The sequence below is a fragment of the Silurus aristotelis genome (genome assembly GCF_946808225.1).
Source record: "Silurus aristotelis genome assembly, chromosome: 3".
Classification (NCBI taxonomy): Eukaryota; Metazoa; Chordata; class Actinopteri; order Siluriformes; family Siluridae; genus Silurus; species Silurus aristotelis.
Genome location: NC_139576.1, coordinates 27748016 through 27773217, shown reverse-complemented (window position 1 = coordinate 27773217; position 25202 = coordinate 27748016). Strand labels below are relative to the sequence as shown.

Genomic DNA, 25202 nt, shown 5'->3' with positions numbered 1-25202 from the left:
CAATTTGAGCTTCAGTAGGTCGTCTCAGCCTGAACAGATGTGCATCAAATGACCCTGTCGCCGGTTCACCACTCTTCCTTCCTTGGACCACTTTTGAGAGACACTGACCACTGCAGACTGGGAACCACTCACAAGAGCTGCAGTTATGGAAAAGCTCTGACCCAGTCATCTAACCATCAGGATTTGACCCTTTTCAAACATCAACTTTGAGGAAAAATGTTCACTTGTTGTCTAATATTTCCCATCCATTACCAGGTGCTGTGATGAGACAATCAGTGTTATTCACTCCACCACTCAATGCTATAATGTAATAAATCTATGCCTGGTCAGTGTACATACGATAAGAACCCACTTATACACAAACAATTTAACCACAACCTTTGAAATAATATTGTAAACATTATAATTTAGCACAAGAAAGTCAGCCATCTTTATATCCTTTTAAGGTTTCTACTCCACATCCAAGTAGAGCCCCGCATTTTTAAAGCAACAGCCATTGTAGTAGCTCCCTCTAGGGAGAGGGAGGATAGACAAAAGCAGACAGACCACCACCATCATCAAAAATTCTATAATCAAATACTAATTCAGGAGGCCAGGTTTTTTGCACTGTACTATAACTCAGCACTGCAGGAACACTTATAGGATAGTGAGTGTGGTTCTGGGTTTTTGAGATATTGCAGTGTTTCTACTATCATCCATCTAAGCAAATATTTGCAGAAAGATTAACATAAACATTGGATGGAAAAGATGTACTACGGCAAGTGAAGTCAAATCTCTGAAAAGAGCTGCTGTGGATGAGCAAGAGAAAAAAGCATTTTTACATCAATAAAAGACTCAAAACAGTTGATATTCCTCTTTATTAACAATGTGATTTGTTCACATTCGTTCGTATAATTCGTTTGTACAAAGTGGCTACCGAGCACAGCTACTGCCATGAGTTTCTAAAGGAGTCTGAAAATGACAGACAAAAAAAACGAACCCATATACAGAGCGATAAAATAGAAAACAAGGCACGATCATGTTCATTGTAACACCAGTAAAGAATCAGATGCAACTTACTCATACGAAAATACATTCAACCCAATGTGACATCCAGTTACAGACAAAACGGATTCAATTGCATCGCTCATCATCACAGCGCTGAAGTCAAAGGGTTTCTCTTTTATGTTTGCAGAGTGTGTCCTCTCCGAAAGAAAAAATTTTTGGGGTGAGGGTGGGGGGTCTCCATGGTGATAGGAAAATGAGTGGCTTCCTTCAAGTCATCTATGATGCTACAATATAGAACACACATCTGTTCTTAAAAAAAAAACCCAAAACAACAACAAAAAAAAAGTAATATACCTCTCTATACCTTAATGCGCTCCAGACCACAGTATTTAAAACACAGTATTTAAATAATCAAATATAATATTTGTACATAAATAACGTAAGGTTTCGACTTTGGTTTCCAGAAAGGCAGACGTAAACAGAGAACAATATAATAATAATCTTCTCATATATGAATGGATAGAAGGGACATTTAGTGGTATAGAAGAAGAAATCTTTTCTACTGTTTACTGACAGCAGGAAAAGGAGCACGATATAAAAAAGATAAGCTGGAAAAAAAGCAAAAAAGAATATTCCCAATAATGAATATGTCAAATGGAACTAGTTAGTGTTATGCCTTAAACATTACACTAAGTAGCTTTTTTTTAATTTTTACTGATTATTCGCATTATTCCCGAATATTGGACACCCCATACTATATGCTATCGTTCTGCATCTTTTCTAACACCTGGCATTAACATTGTGGCTGCAATTATGGCATCTTTTTTTTTTGTTTCGCCAATGATCTTTTAAGCCCATTAGGTGTATCCCATGAATGGATTTATAACCCATATATATATATATATATATATATATATATATATATATATATATATATATATATATATATATATATATATATATATATATAGGAGCAATTCCATCTCCCATCGTCTCATCTGTCTGACCTCACACAATTTCTGAGCCGTCTTTCAGCGAAACTGGTTGAGTTGAGGGTTGAGCTGCTTTGTACAGTGTCATGGTGGACATATATTTTCCTACTCAGAAATAAATTAAGCTTTAAAATGGCTGCAGAGTTGAACCAAAAATCTGAAACGAAAATTACACTGCATTTTGCTATGTACATTTCTGAATAATGAGTGGATTCTGAAAGGTTTGCTGAATTCCATGAATAAATATGACATCAAAATAAAGATTGTAATCCCTATTACAAGCACACTCACCCTAATGACACGGACATTGAAGGCAGTGAACATTTCGCTGGATTCCTTCACTCATTGGATACAGCTCAACTGTAAATGTGTAAAGAACTTGATTGGTTTGAAGCAGTAAGGGGAGCAGGACTTCAGCTCTCTATATGGCTGGTAAGGTAAAGAAGGCAGGCTTGAAACGTGCTGCTACGTGAAAGATTTCAAGTTTCAAATTTTGTCCTGTTAAACTGCTAGAGCAGCAGAAAAAAGCACAGTGGACATAATCAAGCTGAGGTTCACGTCTGGTTCTGTGAATGGATTCAAGCTGTGGTCCCGGTTGGTAGAGGGCAGAGTCTCCAGCCCCTAAAGTACAATTAAGTGCAAAGTATTTAGTGCTCCTTCAGCCTGGAACACAGAAAGATAACCATATTAGACCCCACAATCCAATCTAGATTAAATAGATTTGTGCTCTGCTATGAAAATGGACTCACTCTACAGAGGTTCTTGGACGGTTCTTGTTCGATCTCATTTCCTTAAACACCAGCCTCAGCAACAGCTGCAGAGCACATAATATAAACGAGTCAATGGGTCACAGGTCGCTGCACGGATATCTGAGCTAAGCCATGCTAATACTTACCAGTAGTGCAAAAAAGTCTGCCGTCATGAGCATGTAGAAGACCTGATCCCAGCCTTGTGCAGAGAGCAGCCCGGCCAGTAGGGGGCCTATTGCAGCACCTGTAAACAAGGAAAAGGAAGTGACACACTTAAAGCACTTAAACTATGAGACCCTTATCCAGAGTGAATTACATTTAATTTATTCATACAACTGAGCAGCCACAGGGTTGAAGACCTTGCTCAGGGGGCCAGGAGTGGTGATTGGTTTGGCTGGATTTAAACTAGCTACCTTCAGATCCAAAGTCTAATGCTGTGACTACTAAACTACAATCTCCCCATACAACATAAGCTCCACATTAGAGGTCCCCAACCACCCAGTACCAGGCCGGGAAACAGTTGCTACCGTGGAAAATGTCTACAGATACGACACTGTATTGTGTGTTTCATTATACAAATTTATATACGGCATGATTTCAGAAAACCTATACTGAAAATCGAATGACTCGTATTTTAAACACTTCTAAAATCAATTCTGACACACACACACACACACACACACACACACACACACACACACACACACACACACTTTCAGAATTTAAAAAATAATTTTTCACTTCCGTTCCATTTTACTGGTGCCATACTTTTAACAATGCCACTGAGCAGCTTACCAAAAATCCAGATGTGTGCAGATATCCTTAATGAGGCAACCAGACACATAGTGGCAATGACACACCCTTAAAGACAGCTTGAGAGAAACCGAGACTCGAAAGGGAACTCAAACTAGTTCTATTCTTTATGAGTAGCTTAAAAAAAATTGTGTATTTAAAATATCACCTCTGTCAATAACAGTTTAAAGCATGTTTATCAGTCCTCTTTTCCTGGACTCGGTTGGATGACTAAACATTTTCCATGCTTGCAATCTCATTTAGTTGCTGAAATGCAGTAATCGTAGTAAAAACCTGATCCTTTATTCACTTATTTAACATTGAATTTACATAAAATCGTAGAATTTGCGTCTCCATAGCAACTGCATACAACAAATGTATATTCAGAACAAAGTGTACAAGACTACAAAGGTAAATTTGTGAGTAAAGTATCTAAACCTTTAAACTGAAGAACTCTCAGAGCAAAGAGCAAACACTTGCAACCCGAAATGTGTGTTTTGAGGCGAATTGAGCCATTTTCAAATGTTTGCTTAGAAAATGTTTGCAAATGGGTTCCAATAAACCAAGTCAAATATGACTTTAATAGACTACATACTGAGCTTTTACAAAAATCAAAAGGCATATTTAGTTCTCAATCGAGCAAACCAGATGCAATAGAAAAGAAAAAAATCCTTTGCTGAGACTCCCTGAAGAAGCAATCATGAGAGGAATCAGACTCAAAAGGAACCCACACTCTTCTAAGGGACACTTAATACAGGATTAAAATAATATACTCAGATTAATAACAGCAGTGTCCACACTTACCAACAGACCCTGTGCCATCAATAATGGCAGTGACTGTCGACAAAGCACGGGCATTGCCTTTTAGGCTCTTATGGGTGCCCTGTAATTACAAATAAATAGTTCAGCATTAATGCATAAGAACAGAGGCAATAACGATTTCTGAGTGTATCAAATGCATATACACACACAATCGCACACACTCACCAGATCAGCAGACACAGCAGTCGTGATGAGGGCATAAGGTCCGTTCACTAAGCCTCCACACACCAGCAGCATGCCTACGACACACAACACAGCCCATCAGCTTACAGGTTACAGACAGAAAACAAAAACACTTTGCATGTACATAGAAGACACACTTATAATGATATGCCTCATATATCATGTCCATGTTAATACATGCAACATTGGGGCACTAAATGGAGATGATCTGTGACTTTATGGTTAAACTTTTTCACAAAAACCTTGAAAAACAAATATATGAAATATACTAAAGCATTAAATAGTAATATAATTAATATATCTCAACAAAAGAAAATGCAGTAGAATTTTTTATATTCCAAATATATTAAATTATATTATATTATATTATATTATATTATATTATATTATATTATATTATAATTGGATTTGCGAGACCGGTAATTGGATCAGCCTTGACAAATATAATAATATAATATAATATAATATAATATAATATAATATAATATAATATAATATAATATAATATAATATAATATATATATCAATCACTCATATATACACTTACAATATAAGTAATTATATGTATTTTGTGTTTATAATTAATACACAATACTACTTGTTCAGTTAAATAGGTTTAAACTAAACTGTAATAATTCAAAACAAATAAACCAACAAATGTTGGAGCGAACAGGTCAAAATATGCAAAATATTATTGAACAGATTGAAATAATTAGTCTAGTATATGAATCGTTAAATCATGTTAAATAAACCAGTTCTAAAGCACTTGACGGATTATAGATAGTGGAGGAAGTGGAGTAAAGTCTTACCGATAGTGGGGCCCAGACCAAACTGTCTCATCATCGAAAAGCCATAAAGCTAAAAGACATAAATCACTATTATCACAGTGAGTCCAACCAGACGTCTTAATATAATAAATCTGCTATTGATAAACTTGACTATGAGTGTTTAGGTGTAGATTAAAATCTCAATAAACACATCGTGCAATACAATGTGCAGTAAAAAAAAAAAAAGGACTCATTCATAGCATCTCGTTTATTAAAGCAATTAGTTTAATTCCAATATTAATTACTACAGTGTAATACAGTGTAATTTGGATAAATTGACGCTAATAGTTTAACTCGAGCATGAATGCAGATCTAGAACAAAATGCAAAGATGTATTTAAACAATATGATCACCGTGTTTAAGCATTTTAAATACTGTAGAAACGGGAAGCATTTTTAAAAAAATGTCTTTCGTCCTGTAAACAAGACAATGACGAGTCGTTATTACACTACATGGGAAAAAGTATTGGGACACCTGACTTTTCCAGCCATATGTGGAAAATGTGTTCACATTTAAGTTTCACTTTTCTTAATCTAGGGGACCAAAACCTGTTTTATCATGACAGTGCTCTTGTATACAAAGCCATCTCCTTGAAGATCACATGGTTTTGAGAGGAAGATCTTGAATGCCCTGTTCTAGAACCCTATTAGACACCTTTGAAATGAATTGGAGCGCTGACTGAACCCCAGGCCTCCTCATGTCACCTAAATCAGTACCTGCCTTTACTAAAACCTTTGGAGCTGAATGACATACTTTTGTCCATATACTGTATATCATGTCTTGTTTATACATTCACAGGATCATTGGTTTAGAGCTATGTTCTTAAAAGGATATGATAGTACAGTACATTAACTGTAAATTAAGGCTGTCAATTAAATTTTAATATTTAAACGTGATTAATCGCACATTTCTATCGGTCGTAAATGTACCTTAAATCAACACTTTCAAGTTTTTAATCCTCTCCACTCTTTAATTAATCAACATGAACAAATATGGATGCATTTATGCAAATGTATGTTTATTATTAGTGAAACCATCCTCAACATAGAGCATGAACACAAAATAGAATTTTTTTTTTAAAGTGATTATGGTGTTTTAAATGATGTAAATCATCAGGACACCAAACGAAACTTTTGCTATGTTTCCACACGGACGGTTTTAATTGCCGGATGCGTGCACCTTGGCGGTTTTCGGTGGTTGAATTGAGACTTTATTTCTTTATTTTAATGTCTGTGTAATGAAAGGACGTTGTGAATAGATGTGTGCTGGGTCGACGGTTCAAATTTTGCCCGTTTTAGATTTATTTATTTATATTTGAAATAAAAATGGTCAAGCAGAAATGCGAGCTGCATTAATTGCACGATAATGAAATCAGTGGCGTTAAAACGGATTCGCGTTAATGCGTTATGTACGTGTTCGTTTTGACTGCCCTACTGTAAATACATATGATGGATGCACCACATAACCTGAGCCTATTAAATAAATGGATAAAAAATTGTATGTATAAGGGTTGATATGCTTTCATGAGAAAGGAACAGCTTGAGGGTGGACGTCTTTCTGGTATAAAGACAAGCTGAATTTCTGCTTCATGTCAGGACACATTATACCATGCTGTCGTGGATTATTTTCCTATAACATCACTTAATCTGTTGTTATTTATGAGACTAACTGACTGTTTAAATGATTGAATATATTGTAATTAATATAAACATTTTGCTCCAATGACAAGGTCTCCATCAGTAAACTGTTCATAACCACAGCAATGATTGAACTACAATAAAAGAACATTCTGTTTTACCCAGATAAGGAGGGGTTCCCTTTTGAGTCTGATTCCTTTGAAGATATGTTTTTTTAACATTATCATATAATAAATCTGTGGTGAGAATGTTTATTTTTTGTCATGTTTTTGTGAATTACTTCCGCCAGGGTGCAGTAATGATACATACCATTGGAGCAGCCAGAAGCAGCATCACAGCACATGTAGTTGCTCTCTTTCCCATCTTATCTGAGACTACACCTGCCAGGATTCCACCTACACACACATACACACAGTCAGTGAAAAGTGGCTGGCCACTGCTGAAAAGACTTAAAGAAAGCACGGGTGGTTCGTCATACCGACAATCCCTCCCACATCGAACAGGGTGGAGAGATCTCCTGCTTTCTTTGCATCAAGGTGAGCTGTGCCACACAACACAACAATACGATCAGAAACTGCTGAGTATTTTGACATACCACATAAAACCAGTTAGACACGCTTGTGTAGTTTTGCATGGAATGAAAAGAAGGTTCTCTACATTCCAGTGACGTATTACGGACAAACCCCATTCCAAACACACTCGTACCTGCTTTAGTGATGTAGAGGGGCAGCCAGAACAAAAATGTGTAGCTGACCAGTTTAGCGAACAGCAGACACAGAGAGAATTCCACTACACCCTACACACACACACACACACACACACACACACACACACACACACACACACACACACACACACACACACACACACAAAACACAAGTTGAGTATTTTGTACCATATTCAGTAAACACACAATACCATTTTAAGCGGAAAGAATTCTGATCAAATACTATATATATACACACACACACACACGATATTTCCAAAAGTATTGGGTCACTGGTCATAAGTACGGTATGTGATTTTTGAGCATTTCATTCCACATTTAGTTCCAATTTGCTCTTATAATTCCCTCCACTCTTCTGGGAAGATGTTCCACTAGATTTTGGAGTGTGCTTGTGGATATTTGTGTTCATCAGACACAAGGGTATTATGAAAGGCAGGTACTGATATAGGATGAGGAGGTCTGGGGTGCAGTCAGTGTTCCAATTTATCCCAAAGGTGTTCAGTGGGAATGAGATCAGAGCTCAATAGCAGGATATTCAAGCTCTTCCTCTCCAAAGCATGTAAACCAGATCTTAAAGGAGCTCACTTTGTGCACATGGGCATTGCCATGCTGGAACAGGTTTGTGTCTCAAAGTTCAAGTAAATGCAAAATTTTATTATAGAGCATTTAAACACGTCGTGTACAATTGAGTGCCTTCAGCTTTGTGGTAACAGTTTGGAAAAGAACCACATATAGCAGGAAAGGTCCCAATACTTTTGTAAAGATAGTGGGTATATATATATATATATATATATATATATATATATATATATATATATATATATATATATATAAATCGATGGTGGTAGCTTAGTGAGGAATGGCTGGTGAAGTTGGTCTAAAAAAGTTCTCTCAGTGGGTGGGGGTGAGAGGGAGGAATAAATGCACTTTTGAAATTGGTATCATACTGAACGGATATGTAGATAGTTTTTAATTATACATCATTTAAAATAGAAAGATTGTGGAATTTTGGATAATATTGGGTAGATGATGGATAGGATGAGAAATGGATGGATGGATGCATTCTGGAATTTGGGATCATGTTAGATGTATGCATAAATGGATTGATGCTGATGACATTTGCTATCATTTGATCATAATGTGTAGAATTTGTTCACATTTTTGAATGTAACTAATTGTTTGGATTTTTTCTTGTATATGAACAAAGGCATTGCGACACCTGACTTTTCCAGCCATAAATCTGTTTCCACAAAGTTGACACACAACTTTATCGAATGTCTTTGGATCTGGAAGCGTTACATTCTCTATTTACCTTCTATCACTGACTGCACCCCAGATTTTCAAATCACATATGAATCTTACGATCGGATGTTCACAAATTTTTGCCCCTATAATGTATGTGCGTGATGTCACTGACCGGTATGCGTAAAGCTCCCATGAAACTAATGGCACCCGGCTCTGCCTCGCTCTTCACTACGACCACCTGCTGCACAGGAACACACACTCCTGCGCTGTCCTGCCCCAACAACAGCTCTGTATCTGAGCTCTGACACACACACACACACACATAAAAGTTAACGATGTGATCTAAAAAAAAAAAAAAAAAACGTTTAATGTAGGTGACAATGCAGGAGACCTCACCTGGGTTTTTGCTCCTTGTTTGTACTGCAGGTACAAGTCTTTCCGGCCGTTTACTCCATTCCAGCTTTTGTGCAAATTCTGCCAGAAACACAGAGTTTAGAAAACACATAACGACGTGTGCTTGTGTGCTCTTTCACGTATGTCCTGACCACATGATCCTCAGAAACGATTGCGATTGAAATGACTACTTATGATATCCTAACCATCCTCTTTTGTAGAATTAACACACTTACACACTCTCACAAAATGAAACACACACACACACACACACACACACACACACACACACACACACACACACACACACACACACACACACACACACACACGGAAGCAGAAAGAGAGCGTGTACTCACCTGGGGAGCACTGATGACATTTTGAGTGGTGGCAGCTTTCAGATCATTGGGGTCTGAAAAAAACACACATTCAAAACCAAAAACGTCAAAATCTCTTTCATTTGTGTTCACAATAGGGTGCTTGTTTGTTTCATATAAAAAGGGAAGAACATTCAACATCGAACAGGCAAACTGACAACACCACCCACGCTCAATAAGGAAGAGGAAGCAGATGATGCCCATGACTGCAATGATGATGCCAGGGACGATGAATGACATCCCCCAGTTAGATGACACGTAGTACGCAGCGATCAGAGAACCGAGGATATTTCCAACAGACGTGTGAGAGTTCCACAGTCCCATGATCAGACCTCGCCTGAAAAACGATCCAAAAAAATAAATATATATAATGACTAATTCATTCATAAAGAATTCAACAGAAAGTGATCTAGAGTCTTCTGAATAAACGTTCTTTCGGTTTCTCCCATTAGGAGTCGCCACAGCGGATCATCCGTATTCGTGATCCGCACGTTCGATTTGGCACATGTTTTTACGCTGGATCCCCTTCCTAACAAAACCCTCCCTATTTATCCGGGCTTGGGATTGGCACTAAGATTTACTGGGGTTGGTTCCCTGCCCAGGGATCGAACCCGGGCAGCAGCGGTGAGAGCGCCACATCCTAACCACTAGACCACCAGGAAACCTGATCTAGAGTCTCCTGAATGCCACCATGATATCCTAACCATACTTGTGTATCATTTTCACTTACGTAGTAAAGTGAAACGAGTAAAGAACATCAATACTGCATTATGTTTACATGGCATGCAGCGTCTAATGTTTAGGGTTGAGGGTAGAGCAGACATCCAACATCTTAACCCCTGAGCAACCACTTACAATTCTATATTTATACCTTAATGAAACAAGCAGTTATAAAAATGTTTTGTTTTTATTCTTAGCAATATGTACTTTTAATAAGAGCTTAGTTTATTATAACCTGTATTACAAAGGCCAATGTTTATATTTGTATAAATAGATTTCATTCCATATCATTTGAAATCTGAGCCCAAACTAGCATGAACGCACAAAAGGTCAAGGACCATGTGGGGCAAAATAGAGTGAATGATGGCTGCCACACTTATTTTCCAATGGAATGATCTTGTTTACACCAACAGAAATCACGAGTGAAGATTACAGATTTGAAGATTACAGAACTGCCTCAGCTCTACACATGACTACACACCTGCCCTTGCCAAACCAGTTCCCAATGCAAGTCACCACACTGGGCCAGCCAGTAGTCTGCACCACTCCGTTGGCTATCTGTAACACGAGAGAGAAAGAAAGACAGAAGTTTGATAATAGAAATCATTTACATTTCCCTATTCTGCTTTCTGTTTATGTAACAGGTTACGCACTGATCTGTGATGCTTATATGCTAAATTATTGTGCATAATTATACACTCCTTATAAGCAGTTTCACTTGACTGTGGTTCGAAACTCACTTACATGCAGAGAGATTAAAAGCATACTGATGAAACGGAATAGAATGAATATGTAAAATATATAACAAATAACTATATAATAAACACAGCCCATTTCCTTATTTATTTCTGTGTCAGATTTTCTGGCTGAAAGAAAAAAAAGAGCTCTGCCACCCTCACAAATGCATTTTAAATCTATGCATAACAGATAATGTTGGCAGGAACTGGAATCTGACCTGGACAAAGATGTAGAATCCGAGGTTGTGAATGTCGTAGACGTATCCGAGTCCAAACAGACAGGTGAAGAGGCCGCTGGTCAGCATCCCGACGCTTAAATAGAGACGGATGGGCAAGCGCTCGCCAATAATCCCACTGTCGGCGGAAATGTCGAACAAAACACGGCATGGTCAAACAAACAGGAAGACAAAAAATGTGTGTGTTTGTGAAACTGAACAACACAATGATATCATATCGAGAAACGCTATATTACCAAAGGTATTGGGACACCTGACCTTTCCTGCTATACGTGGTTCTTTTCCAAACTGTTACCACAAAGCTGAAGGCACTCAATTGTTTAGGACGTCTTTAGATGCTCTTTAATACAATTTAGCATTAACTTGAACTTGGAGACACAAAACTGTTCCTGCATGGCAATGCCCCTGTGCACAATGTGAGCTCCTTGAAGCTCTGGTTTACATGGAGAGGAAGATCTTCAGTAGCCTGCTATAGAGCTCTGATCTCATTCCCACTGAACACCTTTGGGATAAATTGGAACGCTGACTGCACCCCAGACCTCCTCATCCTACATCAGTACCTGTCTTTCATAATACTCTTGTGTCTGATGAACACAAATATCCACAAGCACACTCTAAACTCTAGTGGAACATCTTCCCAGAAGAGTGGAGGGAATAATAAGAGCAAATTGGGACTAAATGTGGAATGAAATGCTCAAAAACCACATACCGTTATTATGACCAGTAACCAAATACTTTTGACATTATATAGTGTATGTTATGTGTATGGTCAGTAATTTCTAAATCAAAATGATATTTTATATTAATGTATATGTATGGCAGAAGTCTCGTATGGCATTTTACCCATACACTATATGAAAAGAAAAAAAAAGGTTTTTGGACACCACAGATTGGTGTGTGTTTTATTAAGCATCTCATTCCACATTTACTGTTATAGTAACTGCCACTCTTTCGGAAAGATGTTTGGAGTGTGCTTGTGGAGATTTGTGCCCATTGAGCCACTAGGGCATTAATAATTTCAGCTACTGATGTAGGGGGATGAGCCCTTGGGTGCAGTCAGTGTTCTAATCAAAGGGGTTCAGTAGGGTTGAGATCAGGTGCATTATCATGCTGGAACAGGTTTGGGTCTCGGAGTTCAAATGACGGGAAAAACTTGCATGCTACCACCTTTAAAAGCATCCTGTACAGTTGTGTGCCTTCAACGTTGTGCTAACAGTTTTTTGTGTGTGTGTAAAAACCACATTGGACATTTGGCTAGAAAAGACAGATGTTCAAATACTTTTGTCCATATAGTGTATCTTCCATCCCTGATCGGAAAAATCGGGGGGTTCAAGCCCCGGTAAAAGTAAGGCTCTTAACTCTCTGACCCCAGCTTGTGTGTGTGTTTGTGTGTGTGTGTGAATTTATGCAGACCTCAAATCAACAGCTTTAAACCAGCCTGTAAAATGATTAAAACTTAGTGTTTTCCATGTTTGATGTCTGCAGTTTAGTTCTTTAGGTTTGGATGGGAGGAAAGATGGTGTATGATGTAAGCAGGTGCGCACCGATCACACAAATGCACCGATCACACAAAACTTGTCCAAATCGCCACGCATTTGAATCAGAAGCCAATCTTCTCACCTCAGGTACATGCCTATAGCATAAGCACATAGGAACGAGTAGTCCATCGCCCCCAACAGCTGCTTGTAGTTTCCTTTATCTGCACATACACATATACACAAACCAATCATGAGCAGTGTACGGAGAGACAAAGAACACGAAATGTCCTATATGTTAATGCCACAGCACTCTGGGATTCTCAGATGGGGGTGAAGAAGTTTTCTGGTACTGTATTCTCTTGAGTCGGCACTTTGTAACTTAATTAGTTACCATAATAAAATTCCCGCCACAAAGAACAAAGGACTTTGTTTGTGCTTTCTGGTTTCTCTCACACATGACGTGAGTTCTTCATCTTGTTATTTCTCTAAATGTGCTGGTGATGAAACAACCGCTTCAAGCTGCGACACCGTAAGTGCTAACGGGGACTAACTGGGTTTGTCAATTTAAATACAATCATAAGTGGTCAGGATTTACACACTGTTGCGGTATAAATGGAAGAAAGAGACAGAAAAAATATATATAGAGAGAGGAAGAGAGCAGAAGGGGTTGGGAGATATATATAGATCAGTATATCAATAAATAGATAAAAAGAGAGAAAGAGATGGAAAAAGAGAGAAAGCAAAAAAGAAAGAGGGGTGAGAGATAGATAGAGATAGGAATAAACACACACACACACACACACACACACACACACACACACACACACACACACACACACACACACACACACACACACACACACACACTAGAGACTTACCAAAAGGTTTCCAGCTACAGTTTATATCAACCATAATGGGCCGTTGACTGCTATGTTTTTCAGTAGACGTCACCTCTCTAACCTGTGTACAGTTCTTATGGAGTTCACTCTAAGCAAATAAACACACACACACACACACACACACACACACACACACACACATTAATCATATGAATCAGAGTCGGCACTTATTGAAATGAGTTGTTATTGTGAATCAGAAAAGTGGGAACAAGTGTTTCCTGGTAAAGACACACACTGATATTAAACAGAATAAACAGCACTGCAGCTGTAGATAACGGAATAACGCTGGCCCCTAGGACTGCCTTGCACGTGTCTTTAATTAGGAAGCTATGCAAAGGCAATTAGAACCATTGCTTTTGCAAATCATTCTGTACAATGATTTTATGGATATTGCGATCAATTATCCTACAATTTGCTCGATAATTGTGGATATCATTATCATTCTTTTCTCATATTTTTAATTGTTTATAAAACAACTGGAAGCCGCTCTTAAAATGTACAAACTCTGTAATCGGTGGCACATAAAACGCAAATGTGTTTAAAATGCAAATGATTACAGATCAAACTTTCCACGCTCTCTTTCGGGGTTCATTTATTCCCAACAAAAAATATAAATACAATTATTTTATATATATAAAATATTATATATTAAAATATGTTTATTTTATGAAATCGGTTAATCTTTTAAGGTAACACTTGCCCGAAACACAATCATGAATATTTCCTCCCCTTGAGAATCATATTATGATATTGCCACACTATATGAGCAAAAGTTTGTGGACACCTGACCTACAAAATTCATGTTCTTTTTGAACATTCCATTCCATATTAAGTCCACAATTGCAGTTATTATAACCCTATTATTGAGGAAGAAGCACATATGGCTCGAGATGTCAGGCGTTCCAATACTTTTGTCAAAATAGAGCGTATGTCGTTAGCATTTACGTCTGTTGGTGTTTTGTAAATTGAAATAAAGGTATAGCGGTCTCTCTACAAAGTTACAAGACTGTGAACCCACGACAATCTTCAATCTTATTTCAGATGATTATGGAAGTACAGAAAATGAAATCAGTCTGGTCAAAGTGCAAGTGTGTGTGTGTGTGTGTGTGTGTGTGTGTGTGTGTGTGTGTGTGTGTGTGTGTGTGTTACCTTTACAATGCTGATGGGCTTCCGGGACAGGTGGAAGCTGGTGTAAAGCAGGAAGGTGAGGCCGAATGTAAAAGCTCTGTACCTACACACACACACACACACACACACACACACACACACACACACACACACACACACACACACACACACACACACACACACACACAAAATTACGACTAAACTATAGAATTACTCAACAAAATAAGGCTCTGTTCAAACACACAGCCCCTGCCAATGATTTTAATTCAAATAAATCATTAACTAAATAATAATAATAAAAAAAGTGGCAGGTGATGTATAAAAGAAATGGTATATATTTTGCTTAAACCTTGGACTGCAAATACTCTGATCAGACAAGAGAAATCAGTCTTTAGCAGGCTAATATGAGGCACAGTAAGATGTTTATTGATTTATTGTCCGTAAGCACGTTCAGGGATCAGTGAGACGGGGTGCTGAGGATGGATATAGATATATTCTGGGAACACAGAGTGTGATGCTAATCCATCCTAGGGCATTGAGCACACACTCATTGACACCTAGGGGCAATTCACCAATCACCTGCTAGTGTGTTTTCGAGACATTTGAGAACACAAAGGAAACCCGTGAGCACACAAGGAGAAAATATGGAACGCCGTTAAACCAGACACATTTCAGCTTTCCTGATGAATGTAAATATTTTTCAGTAAAAGTGTAGGCAGGCGATACTGGTGCACGGTGGTGTTTCGAGGCCTCCTCAAAAGCGTAAGAATAGCGTAAGCATAGCAGCCGGCTATGCGTTCTGAGCTCTTGAGATAAAGTCTTTAGGAAGATTGGGTAAGCTCTATGTGGTAATGACAAACCGCAGTGCAGCTGGTTGTGCTGACAAAACTCCTTCAGGACCCTGCATTCTGTCTTCACACTCTTTCTTAACGTGCTCATTTTTGCAACCATGTCAAACATTATCAGCAAAAAAATATTTAAAAGTAAAGCTGGAAAAGGCAAAAAATTTTAATAAATATATAAAACTAAACAAAACAAAACAAAACAACAACAAAAAAAAACAATACAAAAAAAAGAGCAAAAAAATAAATGAATAAAATTATGAACACCCTGGTGCCTGATGAACACAAATATCTACAAGCACAATCCAACATCTAGTGGAAGTTCTTCCCAGAAGAGTGGAGGAAATTATAAAATTATAAGAGCAAATCGGGACTAAATGTGGAATGCGATCCTCAAAAAGCACATATCATATTTATAGCCAGGTGTCTGCAAATGTTTGGCAATAGAGTGTATATTAGTCATTACATGTGATGGCAATGCAGACTAGCTTTTTCCAGTACAATAAAATCACTGAATGATATATCAGAGAACAGGTTTCTGTCTGCTGTGACCATTTTTTAGTTGATATCCTGATATAATGGCAGTCACACTTTGAGAAAACCTACATTTATTTCTTATTCCTTTTTTTAAGTTTGCTAATCTTTAGAAATATGCACACATAATCTGTAGAAATATGCACACATCTCACACACACACACACACACACACACACACACACACACACACACACACACACACACACACATCCTCTTAGTCTTAGTCAAAAGCCATCTCCAGCATGCTTTTGCTCAGGGCCAAGACCATGTTCTCTCAGAGGAAGCTCTGGGAGATTTTACTAACCATGCAAATGTTAGTCTTGTATCACACTTACTCTTGACTCAGCAAAGCACATAGCCTGTGTTCCCAAAGCAAACAGTTTAACACACGGCCAAGCTTCACAGCTCAGTGAGAATGGACTAAACCCAGTCCTCAGAATGAACTCGTTCACTGTACAACCTCCAGTACAAAAGGGCTCAACAACTTCCACTCCATAATAAACAAAGTATAGTTCTATCAATATAGTGTATATATACATCAATATAGTGCTATGTTGATATATATTGATAGGAACTATCAATATAATGTATATATACATCATATATTGATGTATGATGTATCAGTGGGGCAAAAAAGTATTTAGTCAGCCACCAATTGTGCAAGTTCTCCCACTTAAAAAGATGAGAGAGGCCTGTAATTTTCATCATAGTTACACTTTAACCATGAGAGACAAAATGCGAAAAAAGAAATCCAGAAAATCACATTGTCTGATTTTTAAAGAATTTATTTGTAAATTATGGTGGAAAATAAGTATTTGGTCACCTACAAAAAAGCAGGATTTCAGCTGCATCCAAAGAACACCATACCTACTGTGAAGCATGGGGGTGGAAACATCATGCTTTGGGGCTGTTTTTCTGCGAAGGGACCAGGACGAGTGATCCGTGTAAAGGAAAGAATGAATGGGGCCATGTATCGTGAGATTTTGAGTGAAAACCTCCTTCTATCAGCAAGGGCATTGAAGATGAAACGTGGCTGGGTGTTTCAGCATGACAATGATCCCAAACACACCGCCTGGGCAACGAAGAAGTGGCTTCGTAAGAAGCATTTCAAGGTCCTGGAGTGGCCTAGCCAGTCTCCAGATCTCAACCCCATAGAAAATCTTTGGAGGGAGTTGAAAATCCGTGTTGCCCAGCGACAGCCCCAAAACATCACTGCTCTAGAGGAGATCTGCATGGAGGAATGGGCCAAACTACCAGCAACAGTGTGTAAAAACCTTGTGGAGACTTACAGAAAACGTTTGATCTCTGTCATTGCCAACAAAGGGTATATAACAAAGTATAGAGATGAACTTTTGTTATTGACCAAATACTTATTTTTTACCATAATTTTCAAAAAAATTCTTCAAAAATCAGAAAATGTGATAATCTGGATTTTTTTTTTTCTCATTTTGTCTCTCATAGTTAAAGTGTAACTATGATGAAAATGACAGGCCTCTCTCATCTTTTTAAGTGGGAGAACTTTCACAAATGGTGGCTGACTAAATACTTTTTTGCCCCACTGTATACATACATCAATGTAGTGTATATATGCAATATTCCTATTTCTTCAACTAAACAGTTGCTCAAGGACAATCATTCTCTATGTATATACTTGTGCAAATGACTCGAATGCTCATTATTGTGTGCTTTAACAAGGTCAGTTGTGGTGTGGGTACTTCCCCTGTGCTACAGGTGCGTTTGTAGGGTGTGTTAAGTACACCAGGCTATAAATACTATATCAATCTACACGACATGTGTCACACTGAAGCGGCTCTGTCCACCTACAGCCAGGACACATTCGCAGGAATGATGCAAGTCCTAGTGTACCTTGTAAAATCCTGATTATTCTCCAAACAAGACTCGGGATCAGCTCAAATCTGACAGCGGTCTGGAAATGGAGTAAATCGTACGCTCCGATTATTACCTCTCGAAATGATTTACACAGATCATTTCTATGAACAGCACTAGAACTGACTCACACTCACATTTACTTCCAGTACTACTCTCAGGTGTGCTGGGATTGGCAGCTGCAGGCACTTTTATTGAGGTTGTTTGTGAGGAAAATCGGTACACTGCAAACTAAAAACCCATGATGGACTAAAATGACCAAATTAAACGTAATCATGTGAGAAGATTTCATTTGAGACGTTACAGAGCTACAAAAATGAGACACTAAGTAGTTACTTATGCAGTTTAATAATTAATTCATGAACAGGAACATGATTAGGGTGGTGGGGTATCCGGATCCTGGAAATGATAGATGACACACACACACATTGAAACTCCCATTTACACCTGGGAGCAATTAATTGTGTGTGTGTGTGTGTGTGTGTGTGTGTGTGTGTGTGTGTTTGGACAATAAGAGGACACCTGAGAACATAAAGGAAACCCAAAATGAAACCCAGGAGAATATGTGAAACTCCACACAGACACTAACCCAAAGATTGAGCGGGACCCCTGGAGCTGTGTGCTGGTATCTATCCGGTGGACGCTGCAGTAACACAATAATGGATAAAAACTTTCAGTATCAAAGATTAGAAAATGTCCAAACTGAAATCGAAACAACCGCACGCCCAGCTTAAAGCAGAACACCAAGTGCAGCGAAGAGCAAGAAAGCTGAATCACATTCGAGATCTCTCGTCTCAGGGGCAACGTTCGTCTCCGTGTGCACAGCTACGTAACAGTCGTATCAGCATGTGTGTGTGTGTGTACAATGCATAAGTGTCTCCTGAGAACATAATGACGCCTTCGCTTACACGTAATGCAGTGATATTATAAACGCTGAGAATTAGACTGGAGAACGACGGGTTTTGCTTCAATCACTATTCGCTATTCTTCACCGGGGCACTTTTTTTTTTTTTTACTTCAAAAAAGTGAAGCAAAACCTAGCAGGAAATAACTTTAATGACTTTTTTGGGGCAAATGTTAGCAACGTGCCCATTTCCTGATCATCACTGTCCCCAAAGACCAATCAGTGATCACCACAGGGTTCTATTCAATCCAACAGGATTTAATACACAGCAAAAGGAGAAATAACAGGACTGACCACTGATCCCAGTTAAATATGGTGTGTGTGTGTGTGTGTGTGTATATATATATATATATATATATATATATATATATATATATATATATATATATATATATATATATATATATATATATATATATATATATACAGTACAGACCAAAAGTTTGGACACACCTTCTCATTCAAAGAGTTTTCTTTATTTTCATGACTATGAAAATTGTAGAGTCACACTGAAGGCATCAAGGGCTATTTGACCAAGAAGGAGAGTGATGGGGTGCTGCGCCAGATGACCTGGCCTCCACAGTCACCGGACCTGAACCCAATCGAGATGGTTTAGGGGTGAGCTGGACCGCAGAGTGAAGGCAAAAGGGCCAACAAGTGCCAAGCATCTCTCGGGGAACTCCTTCAAGACTGTTAAAGATTATTTCAGGTGACTACCTCTTGAAGCTCATCGAGAGAATGTCAAGAGTGTGCAAAGCAGTAATCAAAGCAAAAGGTGGCTACTTTGAAGAACCTACAATATGACATTTTTCAGTTGTTTCACACTTTTTTATTATGTATATAATTCCACATGTGTTAATTCATAGTTTTGATGCCTTCAGTGTGACTCTACAATTTTCATAGTCATGAAAATAAAGAAAACTCTTTGATTGAGAAGGTGTGTCCAAACTTTTGGTCTGTACTGTATATATATATACATACAGTGGAACCTCGGAGCTCGCGGCCTCAGCGCTCGTGACCTCGCATGCTCGCGACTTTCATTCCGACCGGCGACTCTCATTCAGATCGGCTCGTGAGCAACCGCAAGCTGCTCAAAACGCTAGTTTTAACATTTGTTTATCTCATTAAAATTTTCTAAAAAATGCTTTAAAACTATTTTTATTATGTATTATTATACTGTACTTCTCTACTGCATACTTTACTGTACCTGTACTTTATTTTTTTTAATTAAGCATTGTAATTGCTGTTAATTTACATAAAGTATTGTTAAAATAGTCTAATAATTTAAGTGTTATGGAGTGAAATAGTGTTATTTACTCATTTAAATCGATTTCGTATAGTGTTCTTTGGGTTTTTACTGGGTTGGAAGGGGCGTATCAAAAGGTCGCGAAAATTCGGGACTCGCGACCGGTCTTGGTCCCTAACCCTCGCGAGCTCCGAGGTTCCACTGTATGTATATATATATATGGATGGATGGATGGATGGATGGAAAGATAGATGGAAAGATAGATGGGAAGATAGAAAGATAGAAAGATAGAAGGACTGACCACTGATCCCGGTTGAAGGATGCCAGGAAGCGGATGCCAGGCGGTACAGGAGCCATGGTGGAGGCTGCTCGTGACAGTGAGTTGGCTTTACAAAGATATGAACGGAATCACAGAAATCAGCTCTGACACGCACGGCCCTGTGGAGTCATCAAGAAGAGACATGATGCCACGTCAAAAGGGTCCATCGGACATCACTCGCTTTCCTGAAGATAAAGAGAGAGAGAGAGAGATGGTTAGAGATCAAAAGTCTTCTAAATCAAACCAGGAAGTTGAGGAGGATGTAGCTTTATTTATTTACTTACTTTTATTCAACATTTCTTTTTTTATTAATGCTTTTTTTTTTTGTATTTTTTTTTACTTTAGTCCTTATTCTTTAGTCTTCATGTCTATTTAGGGTCAGGTGGATCCTGATCAGCATATGATGCACATATGGTCCAATTATTTTTTTATTACGCCAATAATTTCTTCACACACAAAACATCCATCTCTGGATTTTTACGTCAGTTTATACATGCGTGGCCAACTGTATCCTGCACCACCAGTGCCCTCAGCAAATTGGCATCGATAGCGTTTGGATTTACGGCTTTATATACCTGGGAAGCTGAAAATGTCAACAGCCTGCTCCTGTACTTCCTTATAAACGATTAAACATAACCCCAAATACATATGACAATGTGACACATTCAAGGAACTAAGACTGAACAATTAATCACACCAGTCTATTTGTATGAAGGGTGTAATTTGTGGTAAGCTGTGTGTGTGTGTGTGTGTGTGTGTGTGTGTGTGTGTGTGTGTGTGTGTGTGTGTGTGTGTGTGTGTGTGTGTGTGCGCAGTATTGCTATAGAGTCCACGCAAGTGTTGGGAGTGTCGATCCCGGGATCACGGAGTGTGACGTGAGAATACACTCCGCTAGTCCATTACAGCTCCGACCTTCTAATCCATTACTTATTTCATTTGAAATACGAAAGCACTTCTGCCCTTTACCCTTTGTCTATATTGTACTATGCTAATAGACACATCCTTCTTCTTCAACACAGTGAAACTCTTCGGCTTATGTGTGTAATAAACAGTAATTCATGGTTATATAATATATACATACCGGAGACTTTTATATATACATACCGGAGACACCCAGTCTTTAATATATACATACAGGAGACACCCAGTCTTTAATATATACATACAGGAGACACCCAGTCTTTAATATATACATACCGGAGACACCCAGTCTTTTATATATACATACCGGAGACACCCAGTCTTTTATATATACATACCGGAGACACCCAGTCTTTTATATATACATACCGGAGACACCCAGTCTTTAATATATACATACAGGAGACACCCAGTCTTTTATATAAACATACCGGAGACACCCAGTCTTTAATATATACATACAGGAGACACCCAGTCTTTTATATATACATACCGGAGACACCCAGTCTTTAATATATACATACAGGAGACACCCAGTCTTTTATATATACATACAGGAGACACCCAGTCTTTAATATATACATACCGGAGACACCCAGTCTTTTATATATACATACCGGAGACACCCAGTCTTTTATATATACATACCGGAGACACCCAGTCTTTAATATATACATACAGGAGACACCCAGTCTTTTATATATACATACAGGAGACACCCAGTCTTTTATATATACATACCGGAGACACCCAGTCTTTAATATATACATACCGGAGACACCCAGTCTTTTATATATACATACCGGAGACACCCAGTCTTTAATATATACATACAGGAGACACCCAGTCTTTTATATAAACATACCGGAGACACCCAGTCTTTAATATATACATACAGGAGACACCCAGTCTTTTATATATACATACCGGAGACACCCAGTCTTTAATATATACATACAGGAGACACCCAGTCTTTAATATATACATACCGGAGACACCCAGTCTTTAATATATACATACAGGAGACACCCAGTCTTTAATATATACATACAGGAGACACCCAGTCTTTAATATATACATACAGGAGACACCCAGTCTTTTATATATACATACCGGAGACACCCAGTCTTTAATATATACATACAGGAGACACCCAGTCTTTAATATATACATACAGGAGACACCCAGTCTTTTATATATACATACCGGAGACACCCAGTCTTTTATATATACATACCGGAGACACCCAGTCTTTTATATATACATACCGGAGACACCCAGTCTTTTATATATACATACCGGAGACACCCAGTCTTTAATATATACATACCGGAGACACCCAGTCTTTAATATATACATACAGGAGACACCCAGTCTTTAATATATACATACAGGAGACACCCAGTCTTTTATATATACATACAGGAGACACCCAGTCTTATATGATAAATTTCCTTTAGTTTAAATGCAACAAACCTGGTAATATACCTGGTATCAAATTTGCTTTGAAGAAACAAATATATACATTTGCAGATGTTGCACTTTCATTTCAGAGAAAAATCCTCCCTCAGCACGAATAACAGCATGACACACTCTTAGCATCCACACAGTCAGTTTCTCCAAACATTCAGCTGAAATACTTTTCGCCTCTTCTAAAAATTGCCAAAGGTGTTTTTCACTATTCTGAGATTATTTCCTGACCTTGTGAACCAGTTCATCCCAAAGCAGTTCAGTAGGATTTAGATGTAGTGATGGAGCAGATTATTTGATAATAGAAAACACTCCAGCCAACTGTTGTAAGCCTCGGGTCATTGTCTTGTTGTATGGTAAAGGTGGTTCCAAATAGTCGCAATCCATTGCTTGAAAGCCACGTTGGTTTTGAATTCCTTTCAGACGGAATAATCCCAACCCAACCATCCCCGCCCCAAATTAGTCTGCTAACATCTTCCAATTTGGACTCATCTGTACAGAGAACCTTCTTCCAGTCATTCACTGTGCAATCCTTGTATTTAGCTTTAGGAAAGCATCTAAAAATTAGCAGAATGGTGTTATAACGGATAGTTTCATAGTTTCAGGAAATATCTGGCCCATTTTTATGATAATTGATTGTTAATAAAGTCCCGCTGATTTTCACTGTGTAGATGATGAAACTCGGGCTGATACGCTTGAAGCACACACGCTTCAATACATGCCTCTGATAACAGGAACAAGATCTCAGCTGAACCAAATGGTAGCTATACCAAAATCCCAGCGAGGTAAAGGTCAATCACTATAATAATGTGAACGTGAATTATGAACTCTGGCTCTTTTTACACCAGCAGCACTCAGAGCACCAAAATCAGAGATCTTGAGTGAATGCCAAAGACACCAGCATGGTCAATAAAATGTGATTTCAGGACTCAAGAGCAAAAATCCACCTACGTCAGACAGGCAGCGTTCCGGCTTCAGTGTTTGCTTTGACTGGAAAAACAAGGCATGTGGCAAAAGAACCACACCTCAGATACTACAGTTACCTGCGATCTGATCTCAAATCTCCACTCAAAGAATCCGACAGCTGAACTAGTACAATAACCTGCGACTGTACCTTCAACTGTATATCCGAATATACAGATACTGTATGTGTGAGGCACAGAGGCTTGAGCAATATAAATATATTAAATTAGACACCCAGAATAGAGATATGGTTTTATATATGAATTAGACACATAGAATACACTAATACATATATATCCACATATCTAATCTAATGACAGTACATATGAATAACAAATAGCAAGATTAGACCAATGTCTGTGTATATAGATGGCTAGACATATGCAGAGGTTAGACCTCACAGAGACTATTCCAATGAATGCATATATAGATTAGACACTCTGAGATTAGACCACATAGAAACTTAAACAATGTCTAGATATATGAAGCAGACACAGATATTAGACCAACGACATATGGATTAGACACAGACAGATCTGATCGATAGATCAGACACATATGACTGTATATGTAGACACGATGGATAGATGGATGGATGGATGGATAGATAGGAGTGAATAATACATTATAACAGCAGCATGTGTGAACACAAAGCATCTGTCCAGGTGCGTGTTAATTCCAGAAACATGATAATAAAAAACACTAAGTAGGATGTAAATGAACACGTACTCATGTTTGAGATTCACCCAATGTCACCTGGACTCTGTTCTAGCTATAACAGCAACACGCGGACCGCCCAACACTAAATAACACCAAATATGAATCCCGAGTGATACAGAACCAGATTTAATCTTTAACGTGATAATTATAATGTACTGAAACGCTTCTTACCTCAATGTAAAATTAATTTCGAGTCTCCCACTGACCGGCGCTCAGCTCCACTTCCTCCTTCCTCGTACAGGTTTGGAGGCAGACACATAGGGGGCGGGGCGTCACCCAGAGACGAGCCAATCACAGACTACCGGAACTACACAATCATCAAACGCAAAGAGCGGAAGTAAGTGAAAGTAAGTGGATGTTGATGGAACATCGCATGTTTACTTTTTCAGCTCTCAAACAGCTCGCCGATGTTCATTCAGTGATTTAGGCCATATATTTTATCTACCTAACTATATAATGAAAAC

At 38.3% G+C, this 25202-nt stretch overlaps 1 protein-coding gene across 3 annotated transcripts; it reads right to left on the bottom strand.

Moving 5' to 3' along the window:
• Window positions 1-838: 838 nt before the first annotated feature.
• Window positions 839-25050, bottom strand: slc37a1 (solute carrier family 37 member 1). 3 transcript variants are annotated; one of them, XM_083537765.1, is made up of 21 exons: window positions 24910-25050; window positions 20647-20849; window positions 18785-18838; window positions 14951-15032; window positions 13781-13889; window positions 13045-13123; window positions 11407-11542; window positions 10933-11009; window positions 9902-10068; window positions 9714-9766; window positions 9358-9435; window positions 9134-9262; window positions 7695-7785; window positions 7468-7530; window positions 7299-7384; window positions 5335-5383; window positions 4508-4581; window positions 4325-4403; window positions 2875-2972; window positions 2729-2793; window positions 839-2642 (listed from the first exon to the last, which is right to left on the bottom strand). In XM_083537765.1, exons 2-21 carry the CDS (start codon window positions 20700-20702, stop codon window positions 2627-2629), a joined length of 1641 nt encoding a protein of 546 aa, XP_083393891.1. In that variant the 5' UTR covers window positions 20703-20849; window positions 24910-25050; the 3' UTR covers window positions 839-2626. The 3 variants fall into 3 exon arrangements, with proteins under 3 accessions (XP_083393891.1, XP_083393893.1, XP_083393892.1); XM_083537767.1 differs by lacking the exon at window positions 18785-18838; XM_083537766.1 differs by lacking the exon at window positions 24910-25050 and having other exon boundaries at window positions 20647-20879.
• Window positions 25051-25202: the final 152 nt, after the last annotated feature.